This window comes from Delphinapterus leucas, chromosome 17, assembly GCF_059928025.1.
Source record: "Delphinapterus leucas isolate spDelLeu-1000000601 "Yukka" chromosome 17, BTC_Dleu_Yukka2, whole genome shotgun sequence".
NCBI classification, from domain to species: Eukaryota; Metazoa; Chordata; class Mammalia; order Artiodactyla; family Monodontidae; genus Delphinapterus; species Delphinapterus leucas.
Genome location: NC_143145.1, coordinates 68046537 through 68065887, shown reverse-complemented (window position 1 = coordinate 68065887; position 19351 = coordinate 68046537). Strand labels below are relative to the sequence as shown.

The window sequence follows — 19351 nt, the reverse complement described above, 5'->3', positions numbered from 1 at the left end:
GCCCTCACTTTCTGTGTTAATTCTACTAATAGTTTACCTAAATGAGACTTGGGATTCGAGAGAATACCAAGGCAATTCTGCGGAACACGAAGATAAAGTATTCAAAAGAACATCATGATATACATCTAAATCTTTTAGGCCTTCTATGTGCAGTTTCTGGGTTAATCCTAGAGATCAGGTTCAAACACAACCCACACCAAGTTCATTTGTAATATGCCTCTCCCTCCAAAATACCAAGCAAGATAGCACTTAAGAACTAAACGTTTATTAATAATATTTAGTACTTTTTAAGGTTCAAAAATCATCTTATTTAAATACCTAAAAGTTATGAAACTTGAATACACTTAACATTTAGGATTTTAAGTACCTTATTCAGAACTTTTGATAGACTCTGTTATAGTTACATCAGCTGAGTAGCATTCAGGAACTTACGGAAATGGGCTCATTCAACCCACACTGTTACCTTGAATTTCGTCGTATTTTCTGCCCTTTCATGGCTGATCAGTATGACAGTCTGGAATAATGCTAGTCAATATATGAAATGAAAAAGCACAGCATTTAGAGTCATATCTGGGACTCTGATACAAATATTCATAACTTTTTGGCTACATGACCTTGGGCAAGTCATTTACCTGCAGGAAATCGTTCACAGGGACCTTGTAAGACTGAGACGAGAAAGTTCTTTGTGTAAAGCGAATGTCTCGTATCCTACTATATTAAAAATCACATTTTAGTGTAGAGACGGAGCTCTCTAAGTGTGGCCTTCGATTTTCACGGTGAGAGAGACTCAATGACTACCACTAAGGAACATCATATGACCTATGGCATAATTAACCTTTATAAAGAGGCCTTTAGTGGGATCTTACTATATATTTTTTAATGTGTTTGAGACACAGGAATTAAATTTTCCCCTAGTTCTTCCAGTTAGTAAAGGCTAACATGTACGAAGCAGTTCCTGTGCGCCAGGTACTGTACTAAGCCCTTAAGGTAAATAAGCTCATCTCCTCCTCCTATGAGGTCAGTGCTGTGGTTCTACCCATTTTACAGATGAGGAAACCAGGGACACAGATTAGAGAAGAATCCTCCATCGATCATGACCACAGCCAAAACTTCATCCATATTCACTGCATTCTATATACGCTGATATTTTCTCCTACTCCCATATGTCAGACCCCTGTAGAGGCTACGACAGAATCCTAAGTCCTTTCTGGTACTTTGGGGGTAAGTAGGACATGCTGGACCTAGATAATTGACACAGCTGGGATAATCGAACACGGCCTGATGGATCTTTACACTGTCCTGGCAGAATATGCCACGTCCACAGCTGCCTATGAAGTTGGAGAGAAGAGCCTACACCGCTTTGCAAAGCCTGGGGGAGGGCTGCGAGTGCACAGGTTGAGCCCAGGGAGCTGCTCACCACGACTCTTGGAATAGCTATTGTACGAAAAGGGCACGCAGAATATTTTCCAGATCTCCCAACCACACGGTCTTCACCCTAGCTTTGGCTTCAGCCACCAAAACACGTGGTTTGGACACGATTCTGGAGTCAATAATCTTTCTAGCACCCTGTGCTTCTCCCGCCTGCTCCAGAGTAGTCTGTCCTGTGTTCTGTTCCCTTAGGATTTGCTAGGAGATGAATCACGTGAGTTGATAAATCCGTTAACACCTAGAGGCGATAACTGGGCATTGCTTACGTGGGGGTCTTCGATACCTCAGCCCTCAACAGGAGTGGCTAACTTGGGAATTTAAAAGCGCTGTGGCAGCTCCGTGGGAAGCTGTTCTGGAGAAGGTCCGTTTATTGTACTTCACAGGCTGCCTGCTGATGCATGGAGCCAGCCGAGGCCAGCACCGAGGATGGCTTCAAAGGCTGCAGGTTCTAGTGAAAGCAAGTTTATTCAGCTGCAGTTTGGACCTAAGCAGCAGAGGCCAGAGCAACATAGTAGTTTCTTTGGGCCACAATGGTCAGAAAACTGTAACTGAAAAGTGCCCACGCAGGAGAGACTTACTTCATCTTTAAGTTTTCCTTAAAAACAGGAGCAGACTCAAAACCCGGGATAAGGCACTAATACAATTAACGAAGGCAGTAAAGCAGAGCGATGAATCTTACTTTGCAAAATGATTCCAAAGGCCTAAGATGAAAGAGACGAAGAAAAAACTTAATGGTGCAGCGTAAGACCTTCTGCCAGGTGGGTTCTTTGAGCACTGCCCCCCCCCCATTTCTATTATTAATTTCTCAGCAGATCTTTCTTTCACCACCATCACCAGCCAAAAATTCCACATAACTCAAGACAGTAATTTACTCATAAAGGAAACACACCTGCAACTTTATTAATAACCAACTTTTTTATTAGAGCAGATACAGTTGTGAAAACTGTACATTATACATTTTGGTTTCAAGGATTATAAATAACGGAACTCGCAGGTAGGGAGTTCTTTTTCACAGCAAGAAACTTTAAATAAACAAAGTCATGTTTTATTAAGTACATTGGCAGACTTCATGTGCTGTCCAAAATGTAGAGTACAGTATAACAACCCATTAGAAAGAGCCTTTCATGTAAAATACAGCTGTGCACATTTTAGAAAAATACCAACAATTTGAGCTTTGTTTTTAAAAAAGCTTATAAATCATACATACATTTATAAATGGAACCAACATGCTCACTTTATAAACATATCCTTTATTATCTGTTACCCATTATTTTCCAAAGCATTACACATTCGAAATTAACACTTAAGATTAAATATTTTATTTAATTTTTTTAAAAAATCAGCTTTCCCAGCATCAAGAGCGATGGGGTGAGGAAGGAGCAGTGAGAATATTGAGACTGACACAGGAACTGAAACGTTTCTTGGGGAAAAACGTATACTTCCTAAATTTAAAAGTCAAAGCAAAATGTAAAAAATAAATAAATATACAAGTTGTAATTTTCATTTGCTCTCTTTCTGCTTTCTTCTTTATTCCATATTGGTCACACCCAGGATTCTCAACATATATGTACTTTTGCGAAAAACACCACTGCGTTACTGCCCTGCAGGTGACAAAGCATTCAGTCCACACCTGTGCTAATACGGGAATTGTCTCTTCTGCGTCGGAACAGTAGCAGATAAGGTAAAAAGAATCTGATTAAACCATGCAGATCGTGAAAATGTTTAGGAAGAGCTCCCTCTCCTCAGTAACGTCTTACCAAGATTGGACAGATAACTTACCTCCCCTGATTTTCTTTTTAAATAAGTATTTTTATAAAGACCACGTAGTTTCTCTAAATAAGCATGCTTCTGAGTAATAAAGAATAAATTATAAAACAGCAAAAAAATCGGATTATGTCAGAATAACAAAGGACTGCAAAAGACAGATACTTAAAAATTGTCTAAGCCTTTAAAATGTGAAATACAATTACAAAAGGACTTTGAAAAACATGAAAGGCGTAAAATTGAGAAGCACTGATTTTAACAAAGCTTTATGCTCTACCTGAACGTATTCAACAAAAATTTAAGTTTGGGGGGGAAAAAAAGCAGTTATTAATAGCATCTTGCTTAACTTTCATGGGAATTAACAGAGCTACTGACAAGATTTTATTTGGTTGGCAAAGTACGTCAGCAATGAAACTGAATCCTTTAAACACCGATTACTGCAATCCATGCAACATTTTGACTCTACTTCTTAGAATTCTCTTGTCTTTCAGCTTTTAAAATTTAGCACCTCCTAAGTGCGTAAATAATTCATCTCAGTAGTGTTAAAAATGTTTAAAGTTAAATTATTTTTAGGTAGGTGTAATGCCTTTCAAATTGCTAACTTTTAAATAGCCTTTTACAGGTTTAGGAAGACTAAACGACACGAAGAATGATGTATTGCTATCAAAATAAACACATTTTCTCTAGCATTCTGTTGTTTCTTTTCCTTGAGATGCGACACATGTGCTTCAGCCAGCTGGGACCGCATGTTGAAGATGACTATACATCGGATTTAAATAAACAGCAGAAATGAACATAATCGTGCACAAGCCAACGAAACCTTCTCTCCCGGGACGTTCCAGGAGATGAGAAAGCAGCAGGTCATGGCATAAGACTGGTGAGTGATGCGGCTACCTACTTCTTCTAATGAGACAGGAGTGAATGCTGGAACCACGGCCACAGCAACACAATCCTCCGACCGCATTCCTCGGGCAGTCGTTTGTTTCCCCAGCTCCCTACTAGAATCGTCAGATGGTAAAATAGTAAGGCAGCTGTTGACTTCCATCAAAAAAAAAATGCAGCTCCATACATTTCCAGTTTAGTCACACTCTGCTAGGACAGATGGAGTAGCCAATGCCAAGAACTTCGCCGGATGGGGCTGCTTCAGCAGATTTTAAAAAAGAATGATTATTAAGTTTTGCTCTCCAACATGGCTGCTTGCTTCAGCTCCCAGAGGACCCCAAAGCATTCCCGGGGGGACCGAACGGGTCCTCCGGCTGAATTTCCCAAGTTTCATCTCTCTCTCTCTCTCTCTCTCTGGTGATCCCATCCTAATTCCAAGCCTGCTTCCCTGTGTCTGAGTCTGACTGGGCTGTGCCATTTAAAGGGCTGATGACGCCACCGCAGAGAACTGTGGGCTACCGCCACTAGTTGTCATGACTTCACTGAAGGGTCACATTCAGGCACAGCCAAAATTAAAGTGAAGGACAATACGTAGTTGTTAAAAAAAAAAAAATTTGAATATGGGGAAAAAAATGTTATATATTGTGATTTTAGAGAGAAATTAAGGCTGTTCTTACCTTTCCTAATTCCAATCAAGTTAGAAAGTGAACAAAAAGAATGGCCAACCCGATATTCAACAGCATGACGAGGACAATCATGATTGAATTAGGGCCCTGGAAACGAAATAGAACGAAACAAGTGTCACTTTTCCATGTTAACAGCAGTAGATAAATTAGCTCACAAAACCAATTACCAAAAATATTTAAAAAGACCCAACACAGTTGCAGTAAATAAGGTATGAAGAAGGACGGCAGTTCCAAAAGGTATAAACTAAAAATAGCTAGGCTGTATTTAAATGGAGCCATCTCTGAACTTTCACTTAAAGATGAATCCAGTCTTGATTAAACCTAAAAAACGACTTAAAAAATAATCGACTTCACCTCGAAACACTGGGCAACAGTCTGGGTGAGACACAGCTCACCATTAAGGGTTTAAAAACTGATGGGAATTAGATACGCATTTTTGTTAAGGTGTATGTAAGTCGTCGGATAAAGAAGAATCATTTCCTCATAAAGGCAGTTAGAAGGGGAGAGTGAAATCCGCAGACAATGAGGCTGCTCTGGAAGAGTTTAGGAAAAACTCAAAATGAGGTTCTTTGACTCTTGCTTTCCCTGGTTTTCTTTTTCTTTTTGGATACTATCCCTTCCTTAAGGTAAAAGCTGCAAGTGGGAAATTGAGCCCTCTCAGAAATTACTGTGCAGGTCTAATTTTTAATTCCTCTGCTTAAAGCCACAACGTTTCAGAAATCAGGTTACGTTTTAACAAATCAGAGTCCTATTTTGCCAAATACTGCTATAAATAAATACCACATAGCCCAAGGTACCCAAAATTTACTTTTTTTTTTTAAAAAAAAAAAACAAAGAAACCTTATATGACCCATCTTTTTAGATCTGCCTGTGCTTGGCCATCTTTATTACAAAGATGCGATCTTGGTATTTACTATTAAAATAGTGTCTAATTCTTAAGTAGCATTAAAAGTGTTCTAAAAAGTGTTCTAAAACTTGCCATATAAGAGAGGTTGGGTAGGTAGTTTTATTCTCATTCTACAGATGAGGAAACAGTTGTACTATATTTGACTATCCAATGAGACAACAGTGAAACTGGGTCAGAGTCCTCAAATGTCGTATTGATGTGATTTTTTTTTGCGGGGAGGGGTGGGTAAGTGAGCAAGGGAGACCGGAACTGCCACTGGTCCAGTGCTTATCTCGCAGGACCTAGGGCTTGAGTCTCATATCCTTCAAGGACACCTCCTTTCTGGATGAGGTCACAACCTCCTTGGTAGAGGTCAGAGTACCCTGTTCTTTACCCTAATGCTTCACACTTAACTGTCGTTTCTTGTTAACTGTCATCTTTCCCCCTAGACTGAGTTCCACAGGGGCACTGCCTTGTTTACCACTCTATACCCACACATGAGGGCTGCCCAATTCATCCAGGCAACCAATATTTAATGAAAACCAATCTTTTGGTACTTTTCCAAGTGCTATGGAGGTGGTGGTTGAACTGATATAGTCACTGTATTAAATGAGGAACAGGGTGATTAATAAAATCAGGGTGAGAGAGAGGAGGAATAAAAATGGGTGCCCTCGAGGTAGGGACTGTTAGGAAGAAGAAAAAGCCTAGTTCCTAAACCCCAAGTAAATGGGAGGAAAACAAACACTTAATTCTTCACGGTGACTATTAGTTCCATTTTACAAAGCTCCGAGAGGGTTAAATGTCTTGCCCAAGGTTACTCAAGCCAGTTTGAACAGATTAGAACTGGGATTAAACTTTAGTCTGTTCACTTCAGAGCTACATGTTCTTTTTATCTCTATTAAACCCACAGGCCTTAGTTTCAAAATAATTTCCCATCAACTTCTTTAAAATGGCATTTTCATCTACATCCTGTGATATGTAGTATCAGAAAAACATCAAATCTTGATAATGACCGATGGTTCTTTTAGTAGAGCTGTGTTCTAAACCTATGTCACTCCTCAATCGTGGTTAACTTAGAACATATAAATAATGTAGGAAACTCAGAAAATAATTGAGATGATCTTTCAACGTTATTACTCAGCATGGAGATTAAGGAAATGCTATTACTACACAAACTGATTAGATCTTGCCATGAACGTGTTAAGAATTTTGGGATCGTCTCAACTCTTTTGGGTTAGTGGATTTCTTTTCATAATTCCTAAAGACAGTGATATGAAAGAAGATGAGGAAAAGTAACAGGGTCAGAGCAATACAATGTGGAGTTCAGTGACTTACACGGACGCTAGGAAAGCGGAATAATAGAGTACCTTCAGTAAAGCTACTTTCAAAGACTTAAGGTGTGCCTGGACCTTTAACTCCCATTTCATAAATCCTCATAAGGTTCTATGAATTCATCTAACCTTTTTGAATTGGTTAGTATTTTGGGCTTGTGTGTGTGTATATATTTATATACCTAACACTATTGAACATGTATTTCTCGTATATATTCTAATATACAAATACATGTATATTTCTCCTACTAGTATAGCTCCATTATATAAAGCTATTCTTAAAGATGACTCAGTGAGATGAGGGTAAACCAGCAATAAAAGACTCAAACAGCAACCAGGTAAAAAATAAATTCTGGGATGCTATGTTTAATAGGCAGATACCAAGACGTCAGTGACCTCTGTGCTCTTCAGATACCTGGGCTGGGTACAGGGTGGAAAGCTTTAAGGTGAAGTCTCATAAATATGACTGTGGTGGCCAGTTGTAGCTTAAAATAGCAAAATGAAAAAAAAAAATCAGTCTTGATTTTCAAGACGGACTGGGACAGGTGTAATAAAAGAAGCTGTGGCAGGGCAAAGTGCGAGTCTTGTTTGGAAGAAACTTTCAGGCAGTTAGAAAATAAAGTGCAGGAAGTCAAAATATGGAAAGACGTTCTAACTCAAAAGTTTTTTTTTCTTCAAGATACTATCGCTCATTTAAAATTGTGAAGAATTTTCTGCAGAGTTAGTATAGTTTATGTTAAACCTCAAACTTACTCTCCAAAAACATGGAAAAAGCAAAAAGCAAAGTTTAATTATATGTATTTATTGAATGTGTGTGTGTGTTTCAAACCTGATCTAACAGGGATAGGGATGCCTTAGGTTTTACGACAATTCAGAAGAAAGGTCGGGTAAATCTCAAACTCTGAGGCTGATCGGTGTAACTGCTAAGAGAAAAAGTGCAGGTAGTTTTCAGGAGTTGAGATTCCTAAAGAGAAGACTCCTCACTAGCCTATTTGATGATAAGGTTCTAAAGATACCTCTACTGCCTCCTAGCCAAGCTGCCACACCACAAAATCCTACAAAAAATTCTGGCATCCCATAGAATTGAGTCCACAGGAGTCACAGACTGAAGGGACGTTGCACAGTGATCCTTGCCAGGGCTTCCCTTCCCCTAAGTGTCAGCCTGTGTCCCAGAAGAGTCTCTCTGGGTTTCTAGGAGATCGATATCCAGGGTGATCCTGAGGGTGGGTCAAAACCTACTGGAATATTTATGAACTATTTATGCTTCAACTAGTGTTAAGACAAACTCAGTAACAGTCAGTGCTCTTGGAATACTTACTTTGTGCTAGGCACCGTGCTGAGAACTTTATAAAGTATCAACTCATTTAATCTTTACCACAACCCTTGATACAGGTACAGATGAAAAAATCAAGTCACAGAGCAGTCAAGAAACTCGCCTAAGGTCATCGAGCTGGTAAGTAACACAGCTGGGATGTGAACCTGTGAAGTCTGGCGCCAGAGGCCATACCGCTAGCCTACACTGTCTCAGCAAGCTGGCTGACTAAAATTGTGCAGATTGTTTGGTCAGCCACCCTACACGTGGTGATGCTGACTCAAGGTGGATCTCTCACAAAGATGGATTCAGTCTGCTTCCCCTCAAATGTCTGCTTCAGTGTGAACTCTGCCATGAATTTCCACGTTGTTATTTGTAAACTTCTGACTTACACAGTGTCTTTTTACCTCGAAATTGTATGCAGTGCTCTTTTGTTTTAAAGGCCATTCACTGCCTACCTTTAGGATGATTTTGTCACTTCCTAACTCTCTGTGAAGAAAATGGTTATAAGGGGTGTGAGAGGCAGCTTTATGTTATTAAGGAAGAGAAGGTTAATTGTGAAACGCTCCGCACGAAGGTGCCAACTCAGTCCTGCCTTCCAGCTCCCGACAGAGGTGCAGAGCTGCTGGCCTCCCTTCTCTCTTGGGGTGTTTAGGGGAACCCTAGAGACCAGCCTGCAGAGCTGCACGATGCTTGGCCAACTCCCAGAATCTGACTGTTTTGCACATTCGTTAAGACAGATGCTGTTTCTAAACAAGAAGGCTGTGTGAATTTACCTCTTAGTAACGTTAGTAACGTTTTACAGAAAGACTACTAGGTAACTCATCTAATGTGAGGAGCACTGGGGCACACACTTCCCCTTGGGGAGTTCTGGAAATCAACTGAACCCCACTACTGGGTACCCAAAGGTATAAACGATAATAGCCTTGCATTGCCTGAATTTCCCCTTTGTAAATCAGGCAAACCAATACTAATACGTATGTGAGGCTTTATTAACCTATGGCTATAAATGCTGAAAGCCAAATAAGAAGTGAGTTATCACATTTAACAAATTCAGTAGTGATGACATTAGCACGGACAGTTATAATATCAGGATACTGACATACCAGTGTTAAAATATTTTAAAAGATGAATGCTCACTGAACAGTCTCAAAGTTATTGTTATGAAAACCATTTATCTATATGGAGGTTGACTCTCAGAAAGTTAATCATGTTAACCTGATTTATTCATATTTAGATAATTAAAATGGTGAGAATTTTAAAAAGGTGGGAAACTGTGTTGATAGATATTAGCAAAATAAACCTAAGAAATTTCAAATATAAGTTAATTAAAAAATGAATTTCAATGTCTAACCCTATGAGTAGATAGAACAGTAAGAAAAATTTTTTCTTAAAGGTAAGAAACTGATGGATGTATTGTTGGCCAAAATATTAATCCACACCTTTATGCAAATATGTTTCTGAAATTACTAGTAAATACTGGGTTGGCTATGGCTTCCTCCCTAAATTACAATGTTTTCCAAAGGCATATGACTAGGTCAACAGATCAGTCAGCTTTTTATCAAAAATTACTTAGCTTCACATTTTATAAATTCTACAGAATATGATAAAATACTAATTCCTTTTATCATTAACAAATCTCATGGAATGAGGATGTTGGTATTTATCAATAACTGAAAGCTTTCTGGTTGAATAACAAAAACCTTAAATGCTCCAGACTCATAATAAATAAATGCTCCAGACTCATAATAAAACTAGCATCTACCAGAAAACTGAAATTTTAGGAGAACTGACACTTTGAGGAGTTAGAAGACCAAAGTGATTTTCTTAAACAGTTGAAAAATTTCACTTCTCATATGGGAAAGAAGAAGTTCTAGCTGCAAAGCCTGGCCATTAAATAAAATCCACACTCTTTATGAGAATAATTCATAATAGCTAGAAAAGATGTTCTTTTGTCTAAAGATGCTGACCATTGTGGGTGCAGAGTCAAAAGGCAGGCTAAGGACTTAGCAAATGGCAGTGGAGCCCTCCTCCTGGTTAGAGCACAGGCGCAGGGGACCCAGCCCTCAGAATTAGCTATTGTTGTTATGGACTGCATATTTGGATCTATCCCCTGCCCCCCAAATTCGTCCACTGAAGCCCTAACCCCCAATGTGATGGTATTTGGAGGGGGAACCTTTGGGAGAGAATCAGCTTATGAGGGTGGAGCCCTCAGGATGGGATTAGTGCCCTTCCAAGAAGAGACGCCGGACAGCTTGTTTCCTCTCAGTCCCGTGAGGACACAGGGAGAAGACGGCCTGTGTTCTATGGACCAGGAAGTAAGTGGCGTCTCACCAGACACTGAATCTGCTGGTGCCTTGATCTTGGGACTCCTGAGCCTTCAGAACTGTGAGAAATAAATGTTTGCTGTTTAGACCACCCAGTCTAGGGTAGTTTTGTTATAGCAGCCAGAGCTAATAAGACAGCTACCATGTAGTCCTTTTTCTGGTGGTGCCTCACGGCCCTCGGCAATGAAAGTAAAACAGGAGAGAAGGGGGCAGGGCACAACCTTTAAAAGAATGATGTAGCCATAGTACATGACAAAGACTGGTTAGAACCAACTAGGTCCAAGATGGCAGAAGATTTGACTTCCAGAAGACCTTAAGCCTCATTACATGCTCATTGTAATGTCACCATATGCTAAATGACACATCCACCAGCGCCATGACAGTTCCGAGGCCAACCATAAAAGGTCAAAAAGTGGGCGGTGACCCAATTCCTGGAAATCCCCGCCCCTTCCCTTCCCCAAAAGTTGGAATAATCCACTCATTAGCCTATGAAATTACCAGCCCATAAAAATGAGCCACCCCATATTTCGAAGCCTCTTGCCTTCCAAGATGGCCCACACTCTGTCTGTGGAGTGTGTTTTTCTCTAAATAAATCTATCACTTTATCTCCGAATTCTTTCACAACGAAGAAAGAACCTTAAATCCACCGGGAACAAAAGTGCAGAGTCCTAACCACTGGACCGCCAGGGAATTCAACAGCTACCATGAAGCTCACCAAGAAGTGCTGGTAAAGGCTTGTAAAAGTGGAGCTGCAACAAGCTAGTCACGTCAGCCTACCTGCATGAACCTACCTGCATGAAGCCTGAGGGGTGGCCGAGTGAGCACAGAGGAATTTCTGCCCGAGAGCCCATCGTGGCTCAAGCTACCAGTGCTAGGCTCTACTCTACACAGCCCGGTGCTCCCGGGGACTTTTGCTAAGCCTAGGTGCAAATCGTCATCATCAAGGCGCAGATGCCCCACACTGCCACCCGAAAGAACCAAAAGGAGCAGAAGTGAGAGAAAAACACGTCTCGCACAACTTACCGAATTGGCTTCTTTTTCCAAAGAAGGGCACGAATCGTTGCTTGCTGGATTCTTTGGTATAGCAAGTTCAGACTTCTTAGCTTTTGGCTCAGCTTTGCTTTCTTTGGCAACTGGTTTTGTCACAGATTTAGGGGGACTCCACCTGTTGGGCGATGGCTTGTGCACCAGCGCCGAGGAAGACTGGCTTGGCCCTTCCTCTTCTTCCACGTCCTCCGGGGGGTACTGGGGGGCGTTCAGTTTCACGTAGTAGCCGTGATACTGAGAGTGCAGCTCCCCGTTACTGGGGTTAGGGACGTGGTGACGGCCAGAGTACCTGGAGTGGGGCACAGCCGCTCCCACCTCCTTCGTGGGAGCCTTGGAGGTCAAGGGCTTATTGACGGTGGCCGTCACCTGCTCCTCGGCTGCACTCCTTTTGTCTTGGTTGAGTCTGGCCCCTGAGCTGGGATTTTGCTTCTTCACGGGCTTTGGGGAGGGAGAGCCGCCTTGTTTGGGACTTGCCTCGGGAGACGCTGGGGGTGTCGTGCCTTTGCGATAAAAATGGGGAGATTCCTTTGGTGTAGGTGGCTTTTCCGGGACCTTTTCTTCTGGATTTTCTTTAGCATCTACACCTTCCTGAAATCTCTGTTTGACATAATCTGGACCTGGGGAGAAAGGGACAACACAAGGGAAGGTGATAAAAAATAATAAGGCATAAAGGCTTGTTCCTCATGGCTACTCATATTATTTTGCTAAATCAGCTTAGCCTTTTCTCTTTTTGTTTTAAACATATTTACGAGGCTTTGACTAAGCATAAGGACGTTTCATTCCCTGGGAGAAAAGATTATTTACTGATGAAAAGTTTTTAAGTTAATATATATACCATTATGTACACTATTGTGATAGCCACAAAAGTTAAACAGTCCTGATTTTTGCTGCTGGTTGAATACAGAGGCAGAATTCATATGGATAGAGCACTGGAGACAGCACCATAATTAATCTGAACGTTCCAATTTACATGGTGTAACTAAAATACAGAGTATACACTCATATACAAAAATAAACTGGCTCTTATGTTTAATATGTAATATATTAGAACACTTAAATATATTAATGTTTAATAAAGTATCTACACTGTCGGTGGAGAACATGCAGATAACATAGTTTTAATGACCCTTCATCAAAGGAGCATTTAAACTGCCTAGTTAGGAACAACTTCTGAGCTTTAGGTTACACTTTATAAGATGACTTACTCGGAGTCCCTTCACAGCCTGGGTTTGCATCAGCAGCGTTTCTGCAGGCATCAAAGTCAAGACAAGGCAGTTGTCTTTGGCTCTGTAGTCTCAGGATTTTTTTTTTCTTTTTCTGAGTACTTTAGAATTGTGTAACAATCACATGTTATTTTCATAAATAGAAGAAAATTTCACTTAAAAAAAGGGACCCTGGTGCCATTGTTATTTTATGGGCAGATTTTGGGGGGAGTGGGGATGTAAGGAGAATGTGCATCACAAGATGGTACCGGCAGTGAGCGCTTATTTAAGGAGGCCAGCCGTCCAGAAAAGGGCCTCTCTGGGGCCCTCAGAGACATGCTCCAAGGCAGTGCCCTTCTTTCTAGGCACTTTGCCCCTCAGCCCCTCCCCAGTAACCAGGTCCTGCGCATCCTTTGGCCACCACTTCACCCATCAGCCATTTTTCATCACAGGAAGTCAAGGTCACACAGTCCAGCTGGCCCTCTTCTCTGCAAATGGGCAGGAGGTGACAGTGTCATCTCTGGAGTACCCAAGGAAGAAATCACCCAGCAACCTGCTTACACGAGCTGACCAGCTCTTGTCAACTCCAGAGCACTGCATCTGTTCGCTTCCCTTCCCGTCTCTACTCCCACCTCTCAGCCCAGAGGGGCTGAAGAACAATTACCCTTAAAATTGTTAAAAATACATACTGCCTCCATCAACAGATGAATGGATAAAGAAGAGGTTTTATATACACACACGTGGAATACTACTCAGACATAAAAAAGAATGCAAGTTTCCCATGTGCAGCAACATGGATGGACTTGGAGGGCATTATGCTAAGTGAAGTAAGTCAGAGAAAAACAAATACTGTATGGTGTCACTTATGGAATCTAAAAGATACAACCAACTAGGAAATATAACAGAAAAGCAGCAGACTCGCAGACATACAGAGAACAAACTAGTGGGTACCAGTGGGGAGGGAGGGAGGGGCACTGTAAGGTGGGGGAGTAGAAGAACTACTGGGTGTAGGATAGGCTCAAGGCTGTATTGTACAACAAGGAGGGTATAGCCAATATCTTGTAATAACTGTAAATAGAAAATAACCTTTAAAAATTGTGTAAAAATAGGGCTTCCCTGGTGGCGCAGTGGTTGAGAGTCCGCCTGCCGATGCAGGGGACGCGGGTTCATGCCCCGGTCCGGAAAGATCCCACATGCCGCGGAGCGGCTGGGCCCGTGAGCCATGGCCGCTGAGCCTGCGCATCCGGAGCCTGTGCTCCGCAACGGGAGAGGCCACAGCAGCGAGAGGCTCGCGTACCGCAAAAAAAAAAAAAAAGAAAACTGTGTAAAAATAAAAAATTTCAAAAAGGTAAATAAAAACTTTACATACTACCAACTTGTAATTGCTCTTCCCATGTTGTGAGACTGCCATTTATTATACAAGGCACTTTCCAAAATGTAAAGCCTCACCAAAATCTTAGGAAGCAGGCAATATCCCGATTTTACTGATACGGAAACAGCTGTAGCAGCTGAAAAACCCAAAGTCACACAGCTCCTGTGTATCCTTAAGATAAAATATAATGCAACGTGGAATACACTAAGCCCAGAAATGAGAATCCCCAAGGACCCACATTTATAGCTTGTACTCAGGGCCAAAAGCATAAGAGCATTATCTCATATTCCATCCTCCAGAAGACAAAGCCAAACAGGGTTCAAATTTCCCCAACAGGTCAACATCGCCAACAACTGAGATTTCCTTTTCTAAACTTGGTTAAGTACCCCCTTTAAAAAAAATTGGCAATTTTCTTTTACATTCTCCATTAAAAATGGCAGTATGGATTCTTGGCACAGAGAGATGTATCTCACTTGAGTGAAGAAAAAGGCAACTGCAATTATTCAAAAGGTGCTGTCTTTGTTTCTGGATTCTTCCTTGGTGTTGTGACTGGGACATACCACCAAGAGGAAGAAGCATGGGCAGCACCAGAAAGCGACATTCTTCATCAACAGGCTTGCCCCTACTTTCAAAAACCCACGAAGACCATTTATACTGGCCTTTCATGGAGAAGCCCCTCCTCTGCAGTGTGCCATTTACATATTTTCCTCCCACCCCTCTACCCCAGATTTCATCACAACTTGGTTTCATTTGTGCTTCTCTGTTATCCAATTTTAGAGCATTACTGAAATACCCATCTAGGCATGGTAGTAAGTGTTCCGTGCAAAGGTAATTAATAGTCAAGACTCTTAGAGCCAATCATTTTTCATTTAAGCCGCCTAACTCTGAAACACAAATTACGAAGTACTTTTTAATGTCTTCAATCTAAGGGGTCAGTGCAAAAGTTAATTTTGCAAATCCTTCTCTCTTGAGATGAAGTCATATTAAAAGCTAATGTTTAAATACACACAACAGAAAAGAACGGGAAAAAATAATCTCTGGCAAACATGACTAGTTATGCACTCTTGATGTTGGAAGGAGAAGACAGTCACTGAACCACGAGAAATAAAGCTGTCACAAAGCCTATGTGCTCCATTTTGAAAAGGTGAGACCCTAACAGTGACGCTTACAAGTTCAGGATTTATCTGCGTAACCACTGGTCTCACCTGCGTTTACTGCAGAAAGCAGATGAGAAGCTGAAATGGGAGCTGCTGACAGATCCCAGCAAGCGACAGCTGCCAGCAAAGGATGAGACGCTGCTGAAACGCTAACAGCGACAAGAGAGCGTTTATTTGGGAGGAAACTCAGGCCATTCAGTAATAGCGGGTCCAAGAAAAATAATTTTTTAAAAAGGGATATGCTTTAGTTATGTGGAAAAAGAACAAAGACTTACAAGTACCTGAAGACAAAGCACAGTTGCAAACGCTCTTTGTAAAGAGTAAGTAGAACTCTGCCTGCCTCTTAACTGATGCTATCGTTAATAGGCCAAGCAGAGAATAATTCGGCCACTGGACGATTTTGTAGTAACCGACTTACGAAGCTTTATTTTGGATGCCACTGAATGTATTTATTATGTTTATGAACTCTCAAATACCAGTCTAACCACTCCTTCAGATCTTTAGAGATCTCATGCATTGCTCCTTTGCACAGTTTTCCTGTCTTAAATGTCTTAGGAAAGGCATTTCTTGTGCCCTATCTCCTAAGACATGGTTTTCAGGCGTATTCAGTTCAGTTTTATTTACAGGGCTTCTAATGATATTCAAAATCTGTTGAGCTCAAAGAATTTACCAGCACCACCTTTCAGATGAAAAAAATCCCCCCCAGCTTTATTATGCGTTAAAAATTGGCTGGATAAGGGAATAAAGGCACTCCAAAGCAGTCAATCCACATTTGCTGCCCATCAGAGGTACCTGGGGTGCGATGCCCAGAGAATTTAATAAGTATGAATCGAAGCCTAGAAATCTTGATGTTTAACAAATGCTCCAGGTAACTCTCATGTACCCAGTATTGGCATTTAAAAGTATGGCAAATTTGGGATTGACATGTAAACACTGCTATATTTAAAATAGAAAACCAGGGACTTCCCTGGTGGTGCAGTGGTCAAGAATCCACCTGCCAATGCAGGGGACGTGGGTTCAATCCCTGGTCCAGGAAGATCCCACATGATGCAGAGCAACTAAGCCCATGCGCTCTACTACTGAGCCTTCGCTCTAGAGCCCGCACGCCACAACTACTGAAGCCCGTGCGCTCTAGGACCCCAGTGCTGCAACTACTGAGCTCGCGTGCCGCGACTACTGAAGCCTGCATGCCTAGAGCCTGTGCTCCGCAACAAGAGAAGCCACTGCAATGAGATGCCTGTGCACCGCAACAAAGAGTAGCCCCCGCTCACAACTAGAAAGCCTGCACACAGCAACGAAGACCCAACGCAGCCAAAGATAAATAATAAAAAAATAATAAAAATTAAAATAAATAAAATAGATAACCAACAAGAACCTACTGTATAGCACAAGGAACTCCGCTCAATGTTCTGTAATAACCTAAATGGGTAAAGAATTTGAAAAAGAATAGATCCGTGTACATGTATAACTGAATCACTCTGCTGTACACCTGAAACTAACATTGTTAATCAACTATACTCCAATATAAAATAAAAATTAAAAATAAAATAAAAATAAATGAAAAAAAAGCACCTGGGCGAGACCTTGAAATAAAGACTTCTGACTCAAAAAAAAAAAAATTAAAAAAAAAATTAAAGTGTGGCAAAAAGTATGTTGACTAGAGGTAGACCCAACTCCAGCCTCCCTTACTTACCTGCATCCAGCTGGAAGTGGTTCCAGCATGGCATAGTCAACTGGGGACTGGCCAGCTACATGAGGATATACACTTAGATTTTACAGAGTAAGATTAAGTGCTTTTAAAACAAGATATTTAGTATAACGCAGAGGGCAGAAGTTTTTCCTGGACAAGTTTCTTGGAAGGCACACGGTGTGACTACTACTTGTCTGTGTAGTAATGTGCGTCAGTGTTGCAATGCCAGCAGCATAAAGTTGATGAGATGCAGCAGTTCATCAAAGAGACTAGTCAGAATATCACCAAGGAGGGAAATTATGAGAAGTGTTGATAGCTGTTGCAGTCAGCATGTTTGTCTGTTTTTACAGACAGTATTTCTAAATCCTAAGGGATTTTTTTTTCCCCTGGGGATTTAGTATTGGGACGATGTCAGAGACGGGTCACCTGCTCACTGACATGCCACACAACACGAAACAACAACACTGAGCACGTGTCGTGCCCCCACACGGAAAGGTTACACGTCACAGCTGGCATGAACGGCGGATGGAAACAGCAGGGCGTTCAGCTAGTTCTTCATTAGGTGAGCCTCAGGGAAACGGCTGTGGGCAGAGGAAGCACCACGGAGACTCCTCCAAACAAATGTCTACCAGGGCAGTGCTGATGGCAAATGCTTTGTAGCAACATCAGAAGTCATTAAATAGAAAGTAGGATTTTTCTGCGGAGACTGCCAATCAGTAAAAGAAGACCAGACTGAAAGATTTTTTTAAAATTCTATAACCGATAGCAGGATCCCTTTTATATTCTATGTGGAAAGAATGCTACATCCCCACAGGACTTTAGAGTCCCATCGGTAACAATACCGCAGCTTCTGAGAGCACAGCCACAGCACTCTTGTCTGCAAGCCGTGGGACACCCAGCCCAGGGCCCCTTGCACATGGTGGGCTTTCAGTACACACGTGTGTGGAACGGGATACACTGGAATGCCTAAGTGGTAAGAATAACCAGCAAACCCATGAATTATTAATTTCACGTCAACTAGTGGATTATCCAGTTTTCCTTTTTCTATGAAAAAAATTCAGAATTTTGGGTCTGGAAAGTGAGTTTAGAAGGCATCTATTCCAGGATGCTTCTTTCTTCTTAACCAAAAGTATTACATATTAATGATAGGCACAGACAATTCTTAAGACTTCTAATCCATACCAGAAGTGTGAGCTTAGTTAACACTATCTCAAAATAATCTGTACTAAAAGACTTCACTTTAAGTAATCAACACACTGTGTGTGTGTGTGTTACACCGTTTGTCTCCCTGCCCCCTCACAAATTCATATGTTGAAGCCCTAACCCCCAATGTGATGTTATTGGAGGTGTGGCCTTTGGGTGATAGCTTAGATTAGTTCACGAGGGTGAGACTCTCACGATGGGCTTAATGCTCTTATGAAAAGAGGAAGAGACACCAGAGTTCTCTCTCTCCAGGTGCATGCACTGGGGAAAGGCCATCTGTGAGCCAGGAAGGTGGGCATCACCAGAACCCAACCATGCTGGCACCCTGATCTTGGACTTCCAGCCTCCAGAACCACAAAACACAAATGGCTATTGTGTAAGCCACTCCGTCCATGGTACTTTGTTTTAGCAGCCCAAGCTGACTAATGCACACGCTTAAACACAGAAAGACAAAGCTCGTTGAGGGTGCTGCCTAGGCCACCTGGCAAGAGGGCCCTACGTAATACACTGGCCACATTCTCTTTTTTAACCCATGACCAGTGACCCCCACAACGGACAAACATCACTGGAAATTAAAAACAAAATAAGCATCTTGATGGAAAGGAAATTGAAACAGTGGGGAAATGAGCCATACATAGAGTTTCCCAATCATTCTCCACCATGTCCAACTCCCCACTACCTGCTCAGTGATCCTCCAAAGTCTCACCTCAGCTTTCCGGGCTTAAAAACCTGATTTCATCAGCACTTTGAAGTAGAGCCATCCCTTGGGGCAGACTCACATCACCAAAGCTCACAAGACTGATGGTTGACACCAGAAGACCAATCACAATGAGCAAGGTAAATGTCACAGAGGCCTGAGACCTGCACTGATTACCACCAGTGCGTGCTCTCCCTGTTGGCAGACCTCCACGAGAAGCTCAACGAAAATCAGAAGGTTAGTGGTGGATGTGGAATCAAGACGGAGGCATGAGATGAATCAAGTATCTAATGGCATCATGCTGAGCTAACCTGATGCATCCATTTCTTCACTCGGATGCTCTCGCCAGGAAAGCCACACACAGCTG

At 41.7% G+C, this 19351-nt stretch overlaps 1 protein-coding gene and 1 long non-coding RNA gene across 6 annotated transcripts in view; one reads left to right on the top strand and one right to left on the bottom strand.

Moving 5' to 3' along the window:
• LOC111185561 (uncharacterized) overlaps positions 1–16967 on the top strand; it is a 187528-nt gene extending 170561 nt beyond the window's left edge. The window contains exons 4-7 of one of the 3 annotated variants that reach the window (XR_002647578.3): positions 2035–2186; positions 2980–3109; positions 3905–4069; positions 8370–16967. This is a non-coding gene — a long non-coding RNA (uncharacterized LOC111185561). The other 2 variants (XR_016388262.1, XR_016388261.1) reach the window with 2 other exon arrangements.
• Positions 2328–19351, bottom strand: part of JPH1 (junctophilin 1) — a 79381-nt gene continuing 62357 nt past the window's right edge. Inside the window, exons 4-6 of one of the 3 annotated variants that reach the window (XM_022595221.3) lie at positions 11640–12280; positions 4752–4847; positions 2328–4333 (exon numbers count right to left, since the gene is read on the bottom strand). In XM_022595221.3, coding sequence (XP_022450929.1) covers positions 4767–4847; positions 11640–12280 — 722 coding nt within the window. In that variant the 3' untranslated portion in view covers positions 2328–4333; positions 4752–4766. Of the gene's footprint in view, positions 4334–4751; positions 4848–11148; positions 12281–19351 lie in introns of those variants that run through there. The other 2 variants (XM_022595220.3, XM_089898565.1) reach the window with 2 other exon arrangements.